Genomic DNA, 18,680 nt, shown 5'->3' on the forward strand with positions numbered 1-18,680 from the left:
CATTACAAACCCAGGAAATTCAGAGTTAAATTTCTAAGTTCAAAGTGATAAAAAAATTGCAAGGTATGGAAATGCACCACAGGGCATTGGCTCTCAGCTGGGGTCCGTGGCTGAAACCTAGTGCTCCAAGTCCCAGCGACCCCCCCGTTCTCCGCGCCTTCCCCCGCAGAGCTGAAGCCAGGAGCCGTGGAGCTGAAGCCAGGAGCCGCAGTGCCCCACCCTCTCCATGAGCTGAAGCTGGGAGCCGGGCCCCTGCTCTGGGGCTGAAGCCGCAAGCAGCGCAGGGCTGAAGCCCCGAGCCCAAGTGCACTCCACCTCAGGCTGAAGCCAGAATCGGTGGGGCTCAAGCCCTGACTCAGGCAGAGGCCCTGAGCCCATGGGAAGAGTTAAGGGGGCACGAGGGTGTTGCCCCCCAAAACTACACTGCCTTACCCAGAGTGGGGCAGTCCCAGGGGCAGCTCCACTCCCTCACCTTCTCCTCTCCCCCAGTCCTCCTCAAGCTCTGCCCTCCCCTCCAGCCAGGACGTAGACAGAGGGGAAGCTGAAGCCAGGCTGTGGGGGGCAGTTGCTTCTCTGGCTGGTGGTGCCACGGAGCAAGCAGCCATGACATTCCCGTCTGCTGCTGGTGGCCAGGGTTGCAGCTGCTCCTCAACTCCCAGCCCCCTTTGACTGCTCACGCAGCCTGTAAGACCTGCCTGGGCGGGGGACCTGGCTCTCGGGCCAGCAGAGCCCTTGGGGAGCAGCCACCACAGAGGGAGCCCTCCTAGCACAGCCCTCCTAGTACACATCCCCTAGCTACCCATCTCCCTGCAACCTGAACTACCCCCCCTGCCTGCACACAGCCCCTAGTTACCCCCCTGCCCACCAACAGCCCCTAGCTACCCCCTGGCTGCACACAGCCCCTAACTATCCCCTGCCTGCACCCTGCGTTACACCCCTCACTGCACACAGTCCCCAGCTACCCCTTGCCTGCACCCTAAGCGGTATTCCAACTTTTTGAGCTGAGTCCCCCCTTTGAGTTATATGTTTTGGTTGCATCCCTCCATAACCCAGACAGGGTGGGTGGCCTGCTGAGTTGAGTCAGGGAGTGGAGGTGGTGCTTACTCCCTGGACCCTGCTGTGCGGAGCTGGCTTGAGCCCTGCCAGCCCTTGCCACCCCAAAATAGAAGTCAACCTACACCTATGCATGCCTAAGGGTCCCACTCCTGGCCCGGAGTCCCGAATCTCCCTCTTCCACCCCCGCTGGGCCCTGGAGTTTTTATAGCATGTTGAGGGGCCCTCAGAAAGAAAAAGGTTGAGAACCCCTGCTATAGGGCATCCAAACAACCTTAACTTCATCCCGAAGAAATAAAGGAGGAAAACAAAAGAGAAAGAACAAAATCTAATGAGTCTTTAAAAATCAGTTTGATTTAATCTGAAATCAGAAATATTAAAATGCCTTAATCATATGCTCACTGTGTGGTGTCATGGGGTAGAGTTACGGTTATTTGGGTGCCCTAAATTGTTCATATCCATACCTTAACATGTTTGGATATCCATACCTTAACATATCTGAATTTCCTGGATTTATAGTGCTTTGTTTTGGGATAATTACAAACATCTCTGTAATATACTTTACCCTCAATTACTTTTATGTACTCTCAAACTTAGCTCCCTCTTAATGTAGTCATCTTAGAATTTAGAATGTTTAGAGGCTACATTAAACTGGAATAATGACTGTGAAACCCAGGGTGCTACACAAGAAATAAATAAAATACATACAAATGTTAATTGAAAATGTAATTTAAAAATATAAACATGAGATGACTTAGTCAGAGAAGGACATTATATGTAACCATCAGTCAAGACTCTTCTTCCAGTTACACCAATGTAAATCAGGAGTAACTCCACTAAATCAGTAGATTTATATCAGTGTGAAACTGGTATGATTGACTGGATAATCAGTCCCTTCATCTTTACAAGTATTTTGAACCTCTGTTGAGAAAGGTGTGGCCAACACACAGCCCACACAACACATGAAGCTCATGGAGTTTAACTATGTTGCCTGGACCAGGTGTGGCCTACAGATACTGCAGGTCCCATTATATAATGTTCATGTGCCCCTTTTGACTACAGGTTCTGGACCAATACATAGCATTACATAATGGACATGGAGCTACAGTGGACTGAATCTTCATATGCAAAATGAGAGCAGTCACAATCTGCTACAGTTAATGTTAATGCACATGAGGCAGAGTCCTCAGGCTCCTAGTATATTTACTCTCAAGTGTAGTGAATATCACTTCGCCCTGTATCTTACACACTTCTTCTACTTAGAAAGGACAGAGATGTGCCATAACAATTTTTGGTTTAAAACTATGACAAAAGAAAATCTGTTACCTTTTCAGATTCACCATTGCCCAGGGAATGCCTGTGGGTGTGTTAAATGCCGGAAGAAGCTTTCCTGCCAGCTGCACTGCTTTGAGCTTGAACACCTGTGACAGTAGACAGAAGGATGAATTTCTAACAAACCTGGGGTTTTTTAGCTTACTATAAATTAAAGAGAGATTGTCACTTTAAAACATATATATCCCCCTGATCCCATTAGGAAAACTTTAGATGATCAAAACCAAAGTTTCTTCTGTTCTCTTTTCACATTTATGATTTAATTTTTACTTGTTCACTTTCCACATTTCACTAAGATTTGAACATGAAGTTTCAATTTTGTGCTTTCATGCTCAGCAATGCTGCTCCTTGGATACACACTGAAGAATATGAAAAAAATCCAGTTACTATTATTTGCAGTGCTGTTGTAACCATGTTGATCCCAGGATATTAGACACACAAGGTGGGTGAGGTAATAGCTTTTATTGAACCAACTTCTGTTGGTGAAAGGCACAGGATTTCAAGCTTACCCAGAGCTCGCCTTCATGCTCTTCATGCTTAACAATCTGTTCTACCTTGTATTTGGCTGTAACACTCTGAGTACCTTTCCCAGACCTGAAGAAGAGCTCTGTGTAAGGTCAAAAGCTTGTCTCTCTCACCACCAGAAGTTAGTCCAATACAATATATCACCTCAACCACCTTATCTCCCAATTAATATTAGGTATTTGAAAACACCTTCAAAAACAATCTTTAAAAAAACCTCAGCCTAAGACTTCTCCCTAAATCTGACTTCCCTGAAGGATTAATTCTGCTCAGTCTCTAGTCTAGGTCCCTCTGTCTCATAAGAATGAATCCAAACCATTTTCTATATGGCTGGAACTAACAAAGCCCACCTACCAACAGTCAACAGTAATTAATCTGCATCTTTATGCAGCATTCTAGAACCTGAATTTATGGTGGTTCACTATGCAGGGTTCTGGAACCTGTCACATTGTCACAGTATCTGTGGAAACCACACCAGAATCTATGCTTGTTCCATTTTGTATTATTAAATGGCAAAAAAACTTAGTTAACCTAGAGTTAAGGTCTAAAATTGATCCCTGTGAAACTCCGTTAGAAACACCCCCATTTGATGATGATTCCCCATTGACTACTACTTTTTGAGAGAAGTCAGCCAGTTCTGAATTAATTTAATATGTGCTTTATTGATACTGTAGAGTACTAATTATTAATATTTTAAACAGAATGTTTTTGGCACTGAGTCAAATGCTTCACAAAAGTCTAAGTGTATTCAATGGCAAAAAGCTAAATTAACACAGAGTTAAGGTTGCTTGGTGGCATCTTGTCCCCTTACAGAATGCTGAGTTGAGCAAAATTCAAACTTTTGAAAAGCAGGAAACACTCAGATAACATTGCATGGGCAACCTTAACTTTGCCCTCTTTCAGAAGTGTCCCAATATGCCCCATTAACACACACTCTGCCAGCCCCACAGTTGATGAAGTGTACCAGCTCTTCACCTCTTTTTACAATCCATTCCCTCTCACCCACAAGATTCCATCTAACACTATTAAAGGCGGGGGCAGGGAGCGGGGGGAAGGCTGCTCATGCTACTTTCTCTCTGCGCTCTTTGAACAATGCCTCAATATGCACATACTCACCCTGGCCCATGGCATTATAAGAATCAGGAGGTTCCAGATTCCAGTGTAACTCACACACTTAGCCAACTCCCCAGAAAGAATATTACAAGTGTACAATTTAAAAACCACTTCACAGCCTTTTACAACTTCCTTACACTTATTCACAAGATATTATCTCAGCCTACATTTTGCTTAACCATAATTAAAGCATTAGAATCCTCTCATATTCCCGCTCACTGCTGACAACATCCTTTGTAATAAAAGCCTTATGTCCTGATACTGACAAAACCTACACAGTTCTGCATAGAAATAATGCATATTTGCATACTTGTGATGAAGTGGGAACGTGATGTGACTTTTGGCAGCAAAAATGTGCTGTTTTGGCAACAAAATACACCCACCCCGACAAGAAACATAAGTCTTTTTCCTTTAAATTTTTGTCAACAAAGTGCCAGTGTAGACGCCACGCTTGATTTTATCGCTTTAACTGGCCTCCAGCAGGTGTCCCACAATGCCCATCGTGACAGCTCTGGTCAGTAGTTTGAACGCCACTGCCCTGCAGCCAGGTAAACAACCATCCGCCCCTCCCACTTAGAAGCCCCCTTAGAATTTTTGAAATTCCATTTCCAGTTTGCTTGGCATGGAGAGCTCTCATCACATCTTCCCAAGTGACCATGGCTGGTTATCACAGCAAACGCTCTCCCGCTTGAACTACTGCGGAGCTGCTGGATCTGCTCAGTATATGGAGAGAGAAGGCTGTGCAGTCCCAGCTGCGCTTGAGCCATAGGAATTGGGATACCTACAGGCACATTTATTGAGGCTTGTGTGTAAAGGGCTATGATTGCAGTGCAGAGCGAAGATAAAGGAGCTGAGGCAGGTGTACCATAAGATGAGGAGGCAAACCATTGCTCCAGTACTGCACCTAAGACTTGCTGGTTCTATAAGGAGCTGGACACTATCCTCAGTGGCGACCCCATCTCCACCGCCAAGAGCCCTGTGGATACTTCAGCGGGCCTGGAGGGGGTGGAAAGAGGACCTAACCTGGAGGACAAATTCATTGATGAAGAGGTGGAGTTAGATGACAATGTGGAGCTCCTGGAGGGGTCGCCTGGTGGAGCAGGCAGCCAGGAACTGTTCACCACTCTAGAGGTGTCTAGCCAGTCTCAGTAGTTGCTCTCCTACAAGCAAGAAGTAGGAGAGGAGATGCCTGGTAAGTGGCTGTGGTTTCTGTAGTGTGGAGGTGGATGCAGGGTATAGAAATGTAGAAGGCTGGCTGTGCGTCTGTGAGCTGGACATTTCCCTGTGTAGCTAATCAGTATGGTGGAACAGGGTGTTGATGCACGCTGAGATCTCATGGGAATCCTCCAGAGAGATCTCCAGGAAAGTTTCCTGGAGGTTCTCGGCAATCCTCTGCCGAAGGTTCCGTGGCAGAGCAGCTCTGTTCCTTCCCCCATAGTAGGGAACTTTCCAGCGCCATTCGGCAATCACTTGTGCAGGAACCAAAGCGGCACATAGGCAAGCAGCATAGGGAGCAGGGCAGAAGCCATAAGCACGTAGTAGATGTACTCTCATTTTCCTGCTTACCCTCAGCAGTGAGATATCTGCTACAATGACCTCCACCTGTGGAAAAGTGTGGAAGAATCTTCGATTTTTCCCCCTAGTTGGCTGCACCACAACCCTTGCAGAGTGAGTGCTCTTTTCCCCATGGGGAGCGTTCCCCCTCAGTACTCACCATGCTTTGGGAGTTTGCAGAGATGTGTGCTTGCCAAGGGTCAGTGAGAAAGTGATTGTTATGTTACAAAAGGTGTATTTTACTGAAATGTTTCAATGCTGTGCGTGAATTTAACAATCATGCTTCTGTACATTGTTCGTTGTGCTTGGCAGATGTGACCTTCAGGAACACCCCATACACACCAGCCGAGTGTCTCTGCCAGTTAAGAAAATGCCCAAGACAGAGCAAAGAAGACATGTTCTGGGAGGTACTGCACTCTTCCAGTGCAGAGAAAAGGGAACGAAAGGAGTGGAGGGAAACCGAAAGGCAGGACAGAAAAGAAAATCAGGAGTTTGTTAAGGATGCTACTGAGCGAATAATTAAAGTCATGAAGGCACAAACACAGATGCTGAAATCCTTAATAATGCTGAAGACTGAGCAGCTCCATGCCAGCCTTCTCCAGCAGCACATTCAGAACTCTTTTCCATGCTCCTCCCTCCCCCCCCCCAACTCCGTCCGCACAGTCCTTTCCGGGACTTCTCAGTTTCCCCTTCGCTCCACCCCCTCAGACAACTTTCATAATGATAGCTGAACCTACACACAGCGTTGAAAGTCTGCCCTTCCCTGGTACCTGCTTTCCCATCAAGCATCTTTGTGTGTTTGTGTGTGTTGTTTTTTGTGCAATAAAAGCAAAGTTTTTTAATGGTAACTCATCTTTATTTGCGAAAAGAAAAGGAGTACTTGTGGCACCTTAGAGACTAACAAATTTATTTGAGCATAAGCTTTCGTGAGCTACAGCTCACTTCATCGGATGCATAAACTGCTGTAGTTCACAAAAGTTTATGCTCAAATAAATGTGTTAGTCTCTAAGGTGCCACAAGTATTCCTTTTCTTTTTGCGGATACAGACTAACACGGCTGCTACTCTGAAACCTGTCATCTTTATTTGTTTTCTATAAATTGAGATAGCAGGCACTACTAATACATACACAGGCAGTTTATTCATGTGCTTGCTGGAATGTAAGGCCCCAAATGTCACCATTGCTTCCTAGGAAAACTACATGTAATGTAACATTGCACCACCAATCATAGAGATATACACTACTGGTTCTCATTTTCAAAGTGTTGCCTCAAAGCCTCCCTGATTCAAATTGCCTCCTCTGGGCTCCTCTGATAGCCCTGGTATCTGGCTGCTCAAAATCAGCTGCCAAGCAGTCTGCCTCAACACTCCACCCCTGAGCAAACCTTTCACTCTTAGCTTCACAAAGATTATGCAACGTACAACACACGGCCATGACCATGGGCATATTATTCTCATTAAGGTCTAACCTGCCATAAAGGCATCGCCAGCGCACCTTTAACTGCCAAAGGCACATTCCACTGTCATCCAGCACCTACTCAGCCTATTGTTGAACTGCTCCTTACTGCTGTCCAGGTTTCCTGTGTAAGGTTTCATGAGCCATGGGCTGTAAGGGGTACACTGGGTTTCCCAGGATCACTATGGGCATTTCAACATCTCCCTCTGTAATCTTCTGGTTTGGAAAGAAAGTCCCCACTTGTAGCTTTCTATACATCCCAGTGTTCCTGAAAATGCATGCGTTTTGCACCTTCCCGGATCACCCCATGCTGATGCCAGTGAAATGCCCACGGTGATCCACAAGCGCCTACAACACCACGGAGAAGTACCCCTTCCTATTGATATACTCCATTGCAAGGTGGTCTGGTGCCAAAATTGGAATGTGTGTGCTATCTATTGCCCCTCCACAGTTAGGGAAACCCATTTCTATAAAGCCGTCCACTATTTCATGCACATTTCCCAGAGTCACGGTCCTTTGTAGCAGGATGTGATTAATTGTCCTGCACACTTACATTAATGCAGTCCCAATGGTCAACTTCCCAACTCCAAATTGACTCGCAACCGACCAGTAGCAGTCTGGAGTAGCCAGTTTCCAGACAGCGATTGCCACACGCTTCTCTACCGATAGGGCAGCTCTCTTTCTGGTGTCCTTGTGCCACAGTGCTGGGGTGAGCTCCACACACAGGTCCAGGAACGTGGCTTTCTGCATCCGAAAGTTCTGTAGCCACTGCTCGGCATCGCACACCTGCATGACGACATGATCCGACCATTCAGTGCTTGTTTCCCAAGCCCAAAAAGGACATTCCACCATGTTAGGCTGTTCTGTGAATGCCAAAAGCAATCTAAAGTTGCTCCTATTCATATCACACAGCATGTCAGGCAACTGGGAGTCTTCTTCAATTAGGAACTTCGCAATTAACTGCACTGCCATCCACGATGTCTTAATGACAGTTAACAGAACATAGGAGAGCAATGCGGGATGCACCCCTTCTCATAAAGATGCCGGGGTGCTCAGCAAAGAAGGGCCATTGAAAAATGTCACGACAGAAAACCGGAAGCCCATCAAGTGCTGGAACAGAAAGCATTGTATCACGGGACATTGAGCCAGGTCCCAAGATGCGCTGTGATCCGCTCCATCTTCCAACAACACCTAGTGACAGAAGGTGTTAAGCTGGACTGTGGTAACCACAGTGCAATGCTCACACTGTCGATGATAGTGCCCCAACTGTGGACATGCTCTGCCGACTTTTATTATGCCCATTTCTGAGTGTTCACATCACTTTTGTCGACAAAACTTGGTAGTGTAGGCAAGGCCTAAGAAACATAGGTGTGTGTGTCACCTCTCTGCCTGGGTAGAATGAATAGAGTCAGTAAGGAACTGACGGAAATCAACCCAAATCAACAAGGGGTCCAAGAGAAACAATTTGAGAAACAGGGATTGATACTCTCAGTAGGGAAGCTGAGCAGAGACCCCCACTCAAGAACAAAAGGGCTGAGAAGTGTGAGATGGGGGAATAAGTGAGGGCTCTAGAAAAAGACTGTGGGCTCTCTCACTAGGGAACTAACTAAGGAAGGAAGTCAGAGAGAGAGACACAGAGCCTGAAAATGGAGTTCACTACAGCTTCACTGATGAATTATGGCTCGACCAGAATGGACTATGCTTTAACCTTCATTTCTCTATGCTAACCTAAGGACTTCCAGTGCTGTGTTCCAGTTGACTAATAAATCCCAATCTGTTTTGAACATGCTGTTTGGGGTGTCACTGCAAATACTGGGTCAGGTGCATTAGTCCCTGAAGAGTACACAAGTCTCTAATGCTGATGACACTCATTAAAAAAAATTACATGTTAATTAAATTTGTGACTGCTCTCCTTGGGAAAGAATTGTATCTCTCCTGCACTGTGGTTTTATTCTCATTCTGCCATATATTTCATGTTATGGCAGTCTCAGATGATGATACAGCATATGTTGTTCAATTTAAGAACACTTTCACTACAGATTTGACAAATGACAAAGAAGGTACCAATTTGAGATTTCTAAAGATAGCTACAGCACTCCACCCAAGGTTTAAGAATCTGAAGTGCCTTCCAAAATCTTAGAGGGACGAGGTGTGGAACATGCTGCAAGAAAGTTTTAAAAGAGATATACCCTGATGAGGAAACTACAAAACCTGAACCACCAAAAAAGAAAATCAATCTTCTGTTGGTGGTATGTGACTCAGATGATGAAAATGAATGTGCTTCGGTCCGCACTGCTTTGGATTGTTATCGAACAGAACCTATCATCAGCATGTAAACATGTCCTCTGGAATGGTGGTCGAAGCATGAAGGGGAATACGAATGTTTAGCATATCTGGCACGTAAATACCTTGCAACGCCAGCAACAACAGTGCCATGTGAATACCTGTTCTCACTTTCAGGTGACATTGTAAATAAGAAGTGGGCAGCATTATCTCCATAAATGTACACAAACTTGTTTTTCTTCGTGACTGGTTGAACAAGAAGTAGGACTGAGTGGACTTGTAGGCTCAAAAGTTTTATGTTGTTTTATTTTTGAATGCAGTTATGTAAAAAAATTTCTCCATTTGTAAGTTGCACTTTCACAATAAAAAGAGATTGCATAACAGTACTTGCATAAGGTGAATTGAAAAATACTATTTCTTTTGTTTATCTTTACAGTGCAAATATTTGTAACCAAAAACAATAATAAAGTGAGCACTGTACACTTTATATTCTGTTGTAACTGAAATCAATATATTTGAAAATGTAGAAAGCAACCAAAAATAATTAAATAAATGGCATTCTATTATTAACTGCGATTAAAGAGCAATTAATCGTGACTATTTTTTTAATCTCATGATTAATCACGATTAATTTTTTTGATCATTTGACAGCCCTAATGTAAACGCATTCTCATTGTTTTCCAAACTACTGGAAATAACTGCAGGTGGAGAAACCACATTCCTTTGTTTAGGGTGGGGTAACTCCTGTTTGGCTGGCAAACATTTTAAGAATTACAATTTCAGTATATGTCCATAACTTTGCATCAATTGCTTGCACCTATATTACACAATGATACTAATAATCAGTCAGTTATGAGCTTTCCACTTACATATTATATGACATCTTTTAGAGACATATTATGACAACACCGAGTTGAGGTACACTGGGCTGGGCAGGTCAGCTAAAACTCACTGCTAGATATCTGGGTGTCCTTTGCCTTCTGCCCTTGGGCTGTGTCACATATCCCCTCTCAACCTTTTTTTTTGCTAGAACGAACAAGCTAAGCTCTTCCAGTCTCCTCACATAAGATAGGCTGTCCATTCCTCTGATCATTCTAGTAGATCTTCTCTGTACTTGTTCCAGTTTGACTTCCTCTTTCTTGAACATGGGTGACCAGACTTGTGAGACCTCCAGAAGAGGTCTTACCAGTAACTTATACAATGCATTAATGCTTCTCTATCTCTAGAGGAAATGCCTTGCCTAATATGTTCTAGGATGGCGACTGCCTTTTCCACAGCTACATCACATCTGTAATTGCTCAGAATCCATATGTTGACAACGCACACTTCTTTTCTCACAGAGGTCAAGGTATCTGTGTTGTCAATTCCAAACTCTCTCTCTTTGGAAACACCACATTAATCTGCACAGAGATCAGGAAGTAGCAACTTGCTCCTCCCTCTCTACTGACTCATCCTCCTGGGGCTAGTAAAACAGATTTTTTCAAACAATGAATCCAAGGCCTGCCTACCAAACATCCTCATTTCCTGCCCCCTCTGCAGCGTCCTGTCCCACCCCCACCCCCCGCCGCCCCACTCCTCATATAGTCCTCTGCCTCCAGCTCCTGCCAGTCCCCACAATAAAACAAAAAATTTAGGTAGACTAGCTATTGATTATTCTGCTGTATTCACAGTAAACCTCCCCAGAAAACAAAAACGTTATACTATAACAGACACAACTCATAGCAAGCAACATGAGTTATTACATCATTACTGCACAGGTGTATGAAGATTTGGACTAGAAATGTCAGAGGTGGCTGGCACCAGGAACAATGGTGCCAGCACACTGTCTTGAACTACATATACCAAATTCATGGCCATGAAAAATGCATCACGGACCATGAAATCTGGTCTTTTGTGTGCTTTTACCCTCTACTATACAGATTTCATGGGGGAGACCAGTGTTTCTCAAATTGGGGGTCATGACCCAAAAAGGAGTTGCAGGGAGGTTGCAAGGTTATTTTATGGGGGTTGCGGTATTGCCATTATTACTTCTGAGCTGCCTTCAGAGCTGGGCGGCCGCAGAGAAGTGGCTGTTGACCAGGCACCCAGTTCTAAAGGCAGCACCCCGCCAGCAGCAGCGCAGAAGTAAAGCTGGCAATACCATATCATCCCACCCTTACTTCTGCGCTGCTGCCTTCAGAGCTGGGTAGCCAGAGAGTGGCGGCTGCTGAGTGAGGGCCCAGCTCTACAGACAGCAGCCTAGAAGCAAGAGTGGCAATACCATGCCATCCTTACTTCTGTGCTGCTGCTGGCAGTGGCTCTGCCTTCAGCGCTGTGCTCCCTGCCAGCAGCCACTGCTCACCAGCTGCACAGCTCTGAAGGCAGCATTGCCACCAGCAGCAGCACAGAAGTAAGGGTAGCAGTACTGCAACCTCTTCTCCCCAACAACTCCTTTTTGGGTCAGGACCCCTACAATTACAACACCATGAAATTTCAGGTTTAAATAGCTGAAATCACGAAATTTATGATTTTTAAAATCCCATGACCCTGAAATTGACCTAAACGGACCGTGAATATGGTAGGGTCCTATACGTAGGCAAGAACAAAGTGGCTGCATAGAAATCCTCTCACTTTTTTTTTTATTGGAATATATGCACTATAATCCTTTCAGTTTGCAAATCTATACAAGCTAAAAAGTGAACATGTTCTTAAATGTCATATGCAATTTGCGTCCCCAAAAGGTGGGTGAAATGTATATTATATATATATTCCAGACCTGAGGAAGATCTCTCTGCAATCTCAAAAGCTTGTCTCAAAAGCTGATCCAATAATTACCTTCCCTATCTTGTCTCTCTAATATCTTGGGACCAAGACAGCTACAACAATACTGCATGAGACATTTTGTCATGCATCAAAAAGACCGCACTAGAATCTTTTTTCAAATGCCTATTATTGGACCACAGCCCAAATGACTCCACGTTTTCTGCACTCCAACAAGGCATAGCAAATTTCAAGAAAATCCACGCAAGCATGTGGACATTAGAGGACTCCGAAGCATTGTTCTTTAATAGGAAGGACAGAAGCACAATGGAGGGAAAGGTCTCCTGTATACATCCATTTGCAGCATAGGAGGGCCTGAATGGTGTGAAATGGCCCATTCATCGCAATGAGATGTTCTCAACTGAATGAGAACACCCCATGGAGGTGACTACTACCTGCAAAAATAGCTCTGAGATGTGTGACCTGCTCAATTAATCTCAGAGGGGTGTTCCCATCCCCCTCCGGTATGCACAAAGTATGCCTGTTCTCAGCTCCTCACCCAAAAGGGCAAGCCTCGCCCCAGAACTCAGCTCACAGGGAGGGGATCCAATGCTTGTACCTGGACACATGCCCCTCAGAACCTGGCACACACTGGGGGCAGTGAAGGGGCTCAGCCACCCCCAGAGAAGCAAGACCTCTTTTATCCTGGACGTAGCTCATATCGGGGGGAATAATCCCCCTTGGAGGGGCAGGAGTCCCCCATATATGGGCACAGACATGGGAAGGGAGAATGTGGTATTGACAGATGCCCCTGCCCTAGTCTACCCCAGTCCTCCTGTCACTCAAACCCACGTCCCACTTCCCAATGTCCTACCCCCTCCACTCAGGAATACCCATGATGCAAACCAGCTGTAACAGCACCACACCATCACCCTTGCAGCTCTTGTAGGGGGTGTGGCCAAGGAAACAGAAGACATTGCCGAAGTGCCACTGTGTTCCAGCTACCTTTAGATGCTGAAATAGTCCTTGGGCCATGGACAGCCATGTTTAAGTTACAGCAGTTGCAAATATGCTCCAAATTATGCCAGGCAAACTGGTCACCAGTTTTTCTAAAAGATATTTTTTAGTTCAAACAGGAACTATTTCAGGGAAATTCCATGGTCTGTGTTCTATAGGATGATCACAATGGTCCCCTCTGTCCTTAGAATCTATGAGGTCAGAAGGGATCACTGTGATCATGCAGGAGGTGAGACGAGATGATCACAGTGACCCCTGTTTGAACTCGAGCATATCTTTTAGAAAACATCTAATCTGAATTTTAAAATTGCCAGTGATTGAGAATCTACCATAACTCTGGGTAAGTTGCTCCCATGCTTAATTACCCTCGCTGCCTTTATTAGCACTCTGAATTTGTACTAGCTTCAATTTCCAGACACTGGATCTTGTTATACCTTTGTGTATTATACAGAAGAGCCCATTATCAAATATTTGTTCCCCTTAGAACTGTGATCAAGTCACCCCTTAACCTGCTCTTGATTAAACTTAAAGGATTCAGTTCCTGGACTCAATCACTATAAGGCATGCTTTCCAATCCTGTAAATAAAGCATATGGGACCAGGTCAAGGCCCCTCTCCAGCCAGTCCCCATCACTGAGGTTCCATTTCAGAGTGTAGCTGTGGGTATTCTGGGTCCTTTCCCTAAGAAGGCACCCAGAAGAAAGCTGTACATACTGACTTTCATGGATTTTGCCACCCGATGGCCGGAAGCAGTAGCTCTAAGCAACACCAGGGCTAAAAGCGTGAACCAGGCATTGACAGACATTTTTGCCAGGGTAGGTTGGCCCTCTGAAATCCTTACGGATTCGGAAACTAACTTCCTGGCAGGGACCACGAAACATCTTTGGGAAGCTCACGGGGTAAACCATTTGGTTGCCACCCCTTACCACCGTCAAACGAATGGTCTAGTGGAGAAGTTTAATGGAACTTTGGGGGCCATGATATGTAAATTTGTGAACAAGCACTCCAATGATTGGGACCTGGTGTTGCAGCGGTTGCTCTTTGCCTACAGGGCTGTACACACATCCCAGTTTGCGGTTTTCACCCTTTCAACGTGTTTATGGCCATGAAGTTAAGGAGCCATTACAGCAACAATCGGAGGGGGTTACATCTTCTCCAGGAACTAACATTTTGGACTTTGTAACCAACCTGCAAAACACCCTCCAAGACTCTCTAGCCCTTGCTTGAGAAAACCTACAGGATGCTCAACAAGAGCAAAAGGCCTGGTATGATGAACATGCCAGAGAGCGTTCCTTCAGAGTAGGTGACCAAGTCATGGTCCTGAAAACACTCCAGCCAATAAGATGGAAGCATCATGGGAGGGGCCATTTATGGTCCGAGAGTGCCTGGGAGCTGTTAATTACCTCATAGTGTTCCCAGACCCTACCCTAAAACCTAAAGTATTCCATGTTAATTCTCTAAAGTCCTTTTATTCCCAAGAAATCAAGTTTCTCCAGTTTACAGCCCAGGAGAAAGACAACGCTGAGAGGCCTGAAGGAGTCTACTATGAAGGAAAAAGCAACGGTGGCGTAGAAGAGGTGAGCCTTTCCATGACCTTTGGGGCATAAGCAGTGACAGCAAATCCAGAAGGATGGACAGAATGGGCGTACCACTCCACTGACACAGGAGATGCTTGCCCAATTACAGCCCAACCCTACCGGATGGCTCCTCAAGCCAAAACCGCAATAGAAAGGGAGATCAAGGACATGTTACAGATAGGTGTAATCCGCCCCTCTGAGAGTGCATGGGCCTCTCCAGTGGTTCTGGTTCCCAAACCAGATGGGAAAATCCACTTTTGTGTGGACTACCGTAAACTAAATGCTGTAACTGAATTGGCGGATGTGATTGCAGAGCCATTGGCCATTATCTTTGAAAACTCGTGGCGAACGGGGGAAGTCCCAGATGACTGGAAAAAGGCTAATGTAGTGCCAATCTTTAAAAAAGGGAAGAAGGAGGATCCTGGGAACTACAGGCCAGTCAGCCTCACCTCAGTCCCCGGAAAAATCATGGAGCAGGTCCTCAAGGAATCAATCCTGAAGCACTTACATGAGAGGAAAGTGATCAGGAACAGTTAGCATGGATTCACCAAGGGTAGGTCATGCCCGACTAATCTAGTCGCCTTCTATGATGAGATTACTGATTCTGTGGATGAAGGGAAAGCAGTGGATGTATTGTTTCTTGACTTTAGCAAAGCTTTTGACACGGTCTCCCACAGTATTCTTGTCAGCAAGTTAAAGAAGTATGGGCTGGATGAATGCACTATAAGGTGGGTAGAAAGTTGGCTAGATTGTCGGGCTCAACGGGTAGTGATCAATGGCTCCATGTCTAGTTGGCAGCCGGTGTCAAGTGGAGTGCCCCAGGGGTCGGTCCTGGGGCCGGTTTTGTTCAATATCTTCATAAATGATCTGGAGGATGGTGTGGATTGCACTCTCAGCAAATTTGCGGATGATACTAAACTGGGAGGAGTGGTAGATACGCTGGAGGGCAGGGATAGGATACAGAGGGACCTAGACAAATTGGAGGATTGGGCCAAAAGAAACCTGATGAGGTTCAATAAGGATAAGTGCAGGGTCCTGCACTTAGGACGGAAGAACCCAATGCACCGCTACAGACTAGGGACCGAATGGCTAGGCAGCAGTTCTGCGGAAAAGGACCTAGGGGTTACAGTGGACGAGAAGCTGGATATGAGTCAGCAGTGTGCCCTTGTTGCCAAGAAGGCCAATGGCATTTTGGGATGTATAAGTAGGGGCATAGAGAGCAGATCGAGGGACGTGATCGTTCCCCTCTATTCAACATTGGTGAGGCCTCATCTGGAGTACTGTGTCCAGTTTTGGGCCCCACACTACAAGAAGGATGTGGATAAATTGGAGAGAGTCCAGCGAAGGGCAACAAAAATAATTAGGGGTCTGGAACACATGACTTATGAGGAGAGGCTGAGGGAACTGGGAATGTTTAGTCTATGGAAGAGAAGAATGAGGGGGGATTTGATAGCTGCTTTCAACTACCTGAGAGGTGGTTCCAGAGAGAATGGTTCTAGACTATTCTCAGTGGTAGAAGAGGACAGGACAAGGAATAATGGTCTCAAGTTGCAGTGGGGGATGTTTAGGTTGGATATTAGGAAAAACTTTTTCACTAGGAGGGTGGTGAAACACTGGAATGCGTTACCTAGGGAGGTGGTAGAATCTCCTTCCTTGGAAGTTTTTAAGGTCAGGCTTGACAAAGCCCTGGCTGGGATGATTTGATTGGGGATTGGTCCTGCTTTGAGCAGGGGGTTGGACTAGATGACCTCCTGAGGTCCCTTCCAACCCTGATATTCTATGATTCTATGAACTCACCCAGAAAAGTATCCAATGCCACGCACACATGAGCTATTGGAGAAACTGGGACTGCCCAGTTCATCTCCACCTTAGACTTAACTAAGGGGTACTGGCAAGTGTCGCTAGATGACCCAGCCAAGAAAAGGTCAGCCTTCATCACCCATGTAGGGCTGTATGAATTTAATGTGCTCCCTTTCGGACTGCAAAATGTACCTGCCACTTTCCAGAAACTGGTAGATAACCTTCTGGCTGGATTTGGGGAATTTGCAGTTGCCTACCTCGACAATGTGGCTATATTCTCAGACTCATGGGTAGAACACCTGGAACACCTCCAAGCTGTCTTCCAGCGCAAAAGGGAGGCAGGATTAACTTTTAAGGCCAAAAAATGTCACATAGGCTTAAACAGGGTAATCTACCTTGGACACCATGTGGGTTAAGGAACTATCAACCCCCTACAGGCTAAAGTTAATGCTATCCAAAATTGGCCTGTCCGTAAGTCAAAGAAGCAGGTCCAATCCTTCTTGGGCTTGGTAGGGTATTACCAACGATTTGTACCACACTACAGCCAAATTGCCACCCCCAGACAGACCTGACCAGGAAAAAGCAGCCAAATGCCGTTCAGTGGACTGAAAAGTGTCAAAAAGCCTTTAACCAGCTTAAGGCAGCCCTTACATCTGACCCCGTACTGAGGGCCCTGGACTTCAACCAACTATTCGTCGTAACCACAGATGCGTCCAACCGTGGTGTGGGAGCAGTTTTAATGCAGGAAGGACCAGATCAACAATTCCATCCTTTTGTGTTTCTCAGCAAAAAACTTTCTGAGAGGGAAAGCCACTGGTCAGTCTCAGAAAAAGAATTTTACACCATTGTATATGCTCTGGAGAAGCTACGCCCATACATTTGGGGATGGCATTTCCACCTGCAGACTGACCATGCTGCACTGAAGTGGCTTCACACAGTCAAAGAGACTAAGAAAAAACTTCTTAGGTGGAGACTTTGAAACTCCTTCGGTGGAGACTCCAAGACTTTGATTTTAAAATACAACACATTTCAGGAGCTTCTAACAAAGTGGCTGATGCTCTCTCCCGGGAAGGTTTCCCAGAATCAGCCAGGTAAAAATGTCCCCATATTCTACGTCATTGTAGTCCTTAAAATGTAAAAAGTACTGTTTAGTTCTTCATGTAATTATTAGTAAAATTAGAGGTGCATGTATCGTATTAACTGTGTTTCCTAAGCCACCAGGAAAAAAATCCCAGCCGGTGTAGATCCGACCTGAACCAGGCTGGCCTGCTGATTTGGGGCGCCTGTAATAAATAAAGTGAGGGGATTGCTCCCTTTGATTGACACCAGCCAGCCAGTTAGCTGTAAAATCCCTCCTGGTAGCTGTTCTTTACTTGCTTTACCGGTAAAGGGTTAAAAAGTCCCCCAGGTAAAGAAAAAAAGTGGGCACCTGACTAAAATAGCCAATGGGAAGGTAGAACTTTTTAAAATTGGGAAAGAGACTTTCCCTTTGTCTGTTTTCTCTGGGCTAAAGAGTCAGAGCAGCCATGCTATAAGCAGCTAAGCCAGGTATAATTACAAGTCATCAGATCATGCCTAGAACTACTTATCTGAACTCCAATGTGTAAGTAGATCAGAATGTTAACTAGATGCGATTACGGTTAATTCTTTTGTTTCTTATTGGCTTGCGGACTCCTCTGTGCTAACCCCAGATGCTTTTGTTTGCTTGTAACCTTTAAGCTGAACCCCCAAGAAAGCTATTTTGGGTGCTTGATTTTTGGAATTGCTCTTTTAAAATCGAGCAAAAACCTAAATTCCAGACGTATTTTCTTTCTTTTTGTTTTTAATAAAATTTACCTTTTTTAAGGAGAGGATTGGATTTTTGGTGTCCTAAGAGGTTTGTGCATGTTGTTTGATTACCTGGTAGCCACAGCTAATTTCCTTTGTTTCCTTTTTCAGCTCTTCCCCAGAGACGGGGTGAAAGGGCTTGAGGGTACCCCACAGGGAGGAATTCCCAAGTGCTCCTTCCTGGGTTCAAAGCGGGTTTTGTTGCATTTGGATGGTGGCAGCGTTTACCAAGCCACGGTCAGAGAAAAGCTGTAACCTTGGGAGTTTAATACAAGCCTGGATTGGCAAGTATTGATTTTTAAAATCCTTGCAGGCCCCACTTCTGCACTCGGAGTGACAGAGTAGGGATTCAGCCTTGACAATTTTTTAACAGCCCAGGTAATTAACCATTGGAACACTTTACCAAAGGC

At 45.4% G+C, this 18,680-nt stretch overlaps 1 protein-coding gene across 1 annotated transcript in view; it reads right to left on the minus strand.

Annotated features, from left to right (window-relative positions):
• MAN1A2 (mannosidase alpha class 1A member 2) overlaps window positions 1–18,680 on the minus strand; it is a 307,541-nt gene that overhangs the window by 122,726 nt on the left and 166,135 nt on the right. Inside the window, exon 6 of the mRNA XM_074975205.1 lies at window positions 2,380–2,474. Coding sequence (XP_074831306.1) covers window positions 2,380–2,474 — 95 coding nt within the window. The remainder of the gene's footprint in view (window positions 1–2,379; window positions 2,475–18,680) is intronic.

This window comes from Natator depressus, chromosome 1 (genome assembly GCF_965152275.1).
Source record: "Natator depressus isolate rNatDep1 chromosome 1, rNatDep2.hap1, whole genome shotgun sequence".
Taxonomy (NCBI): Eukaryota; Metazoa; Chordata; order Testudines; family Cheloniidae; genus Natator; species Natator depressus.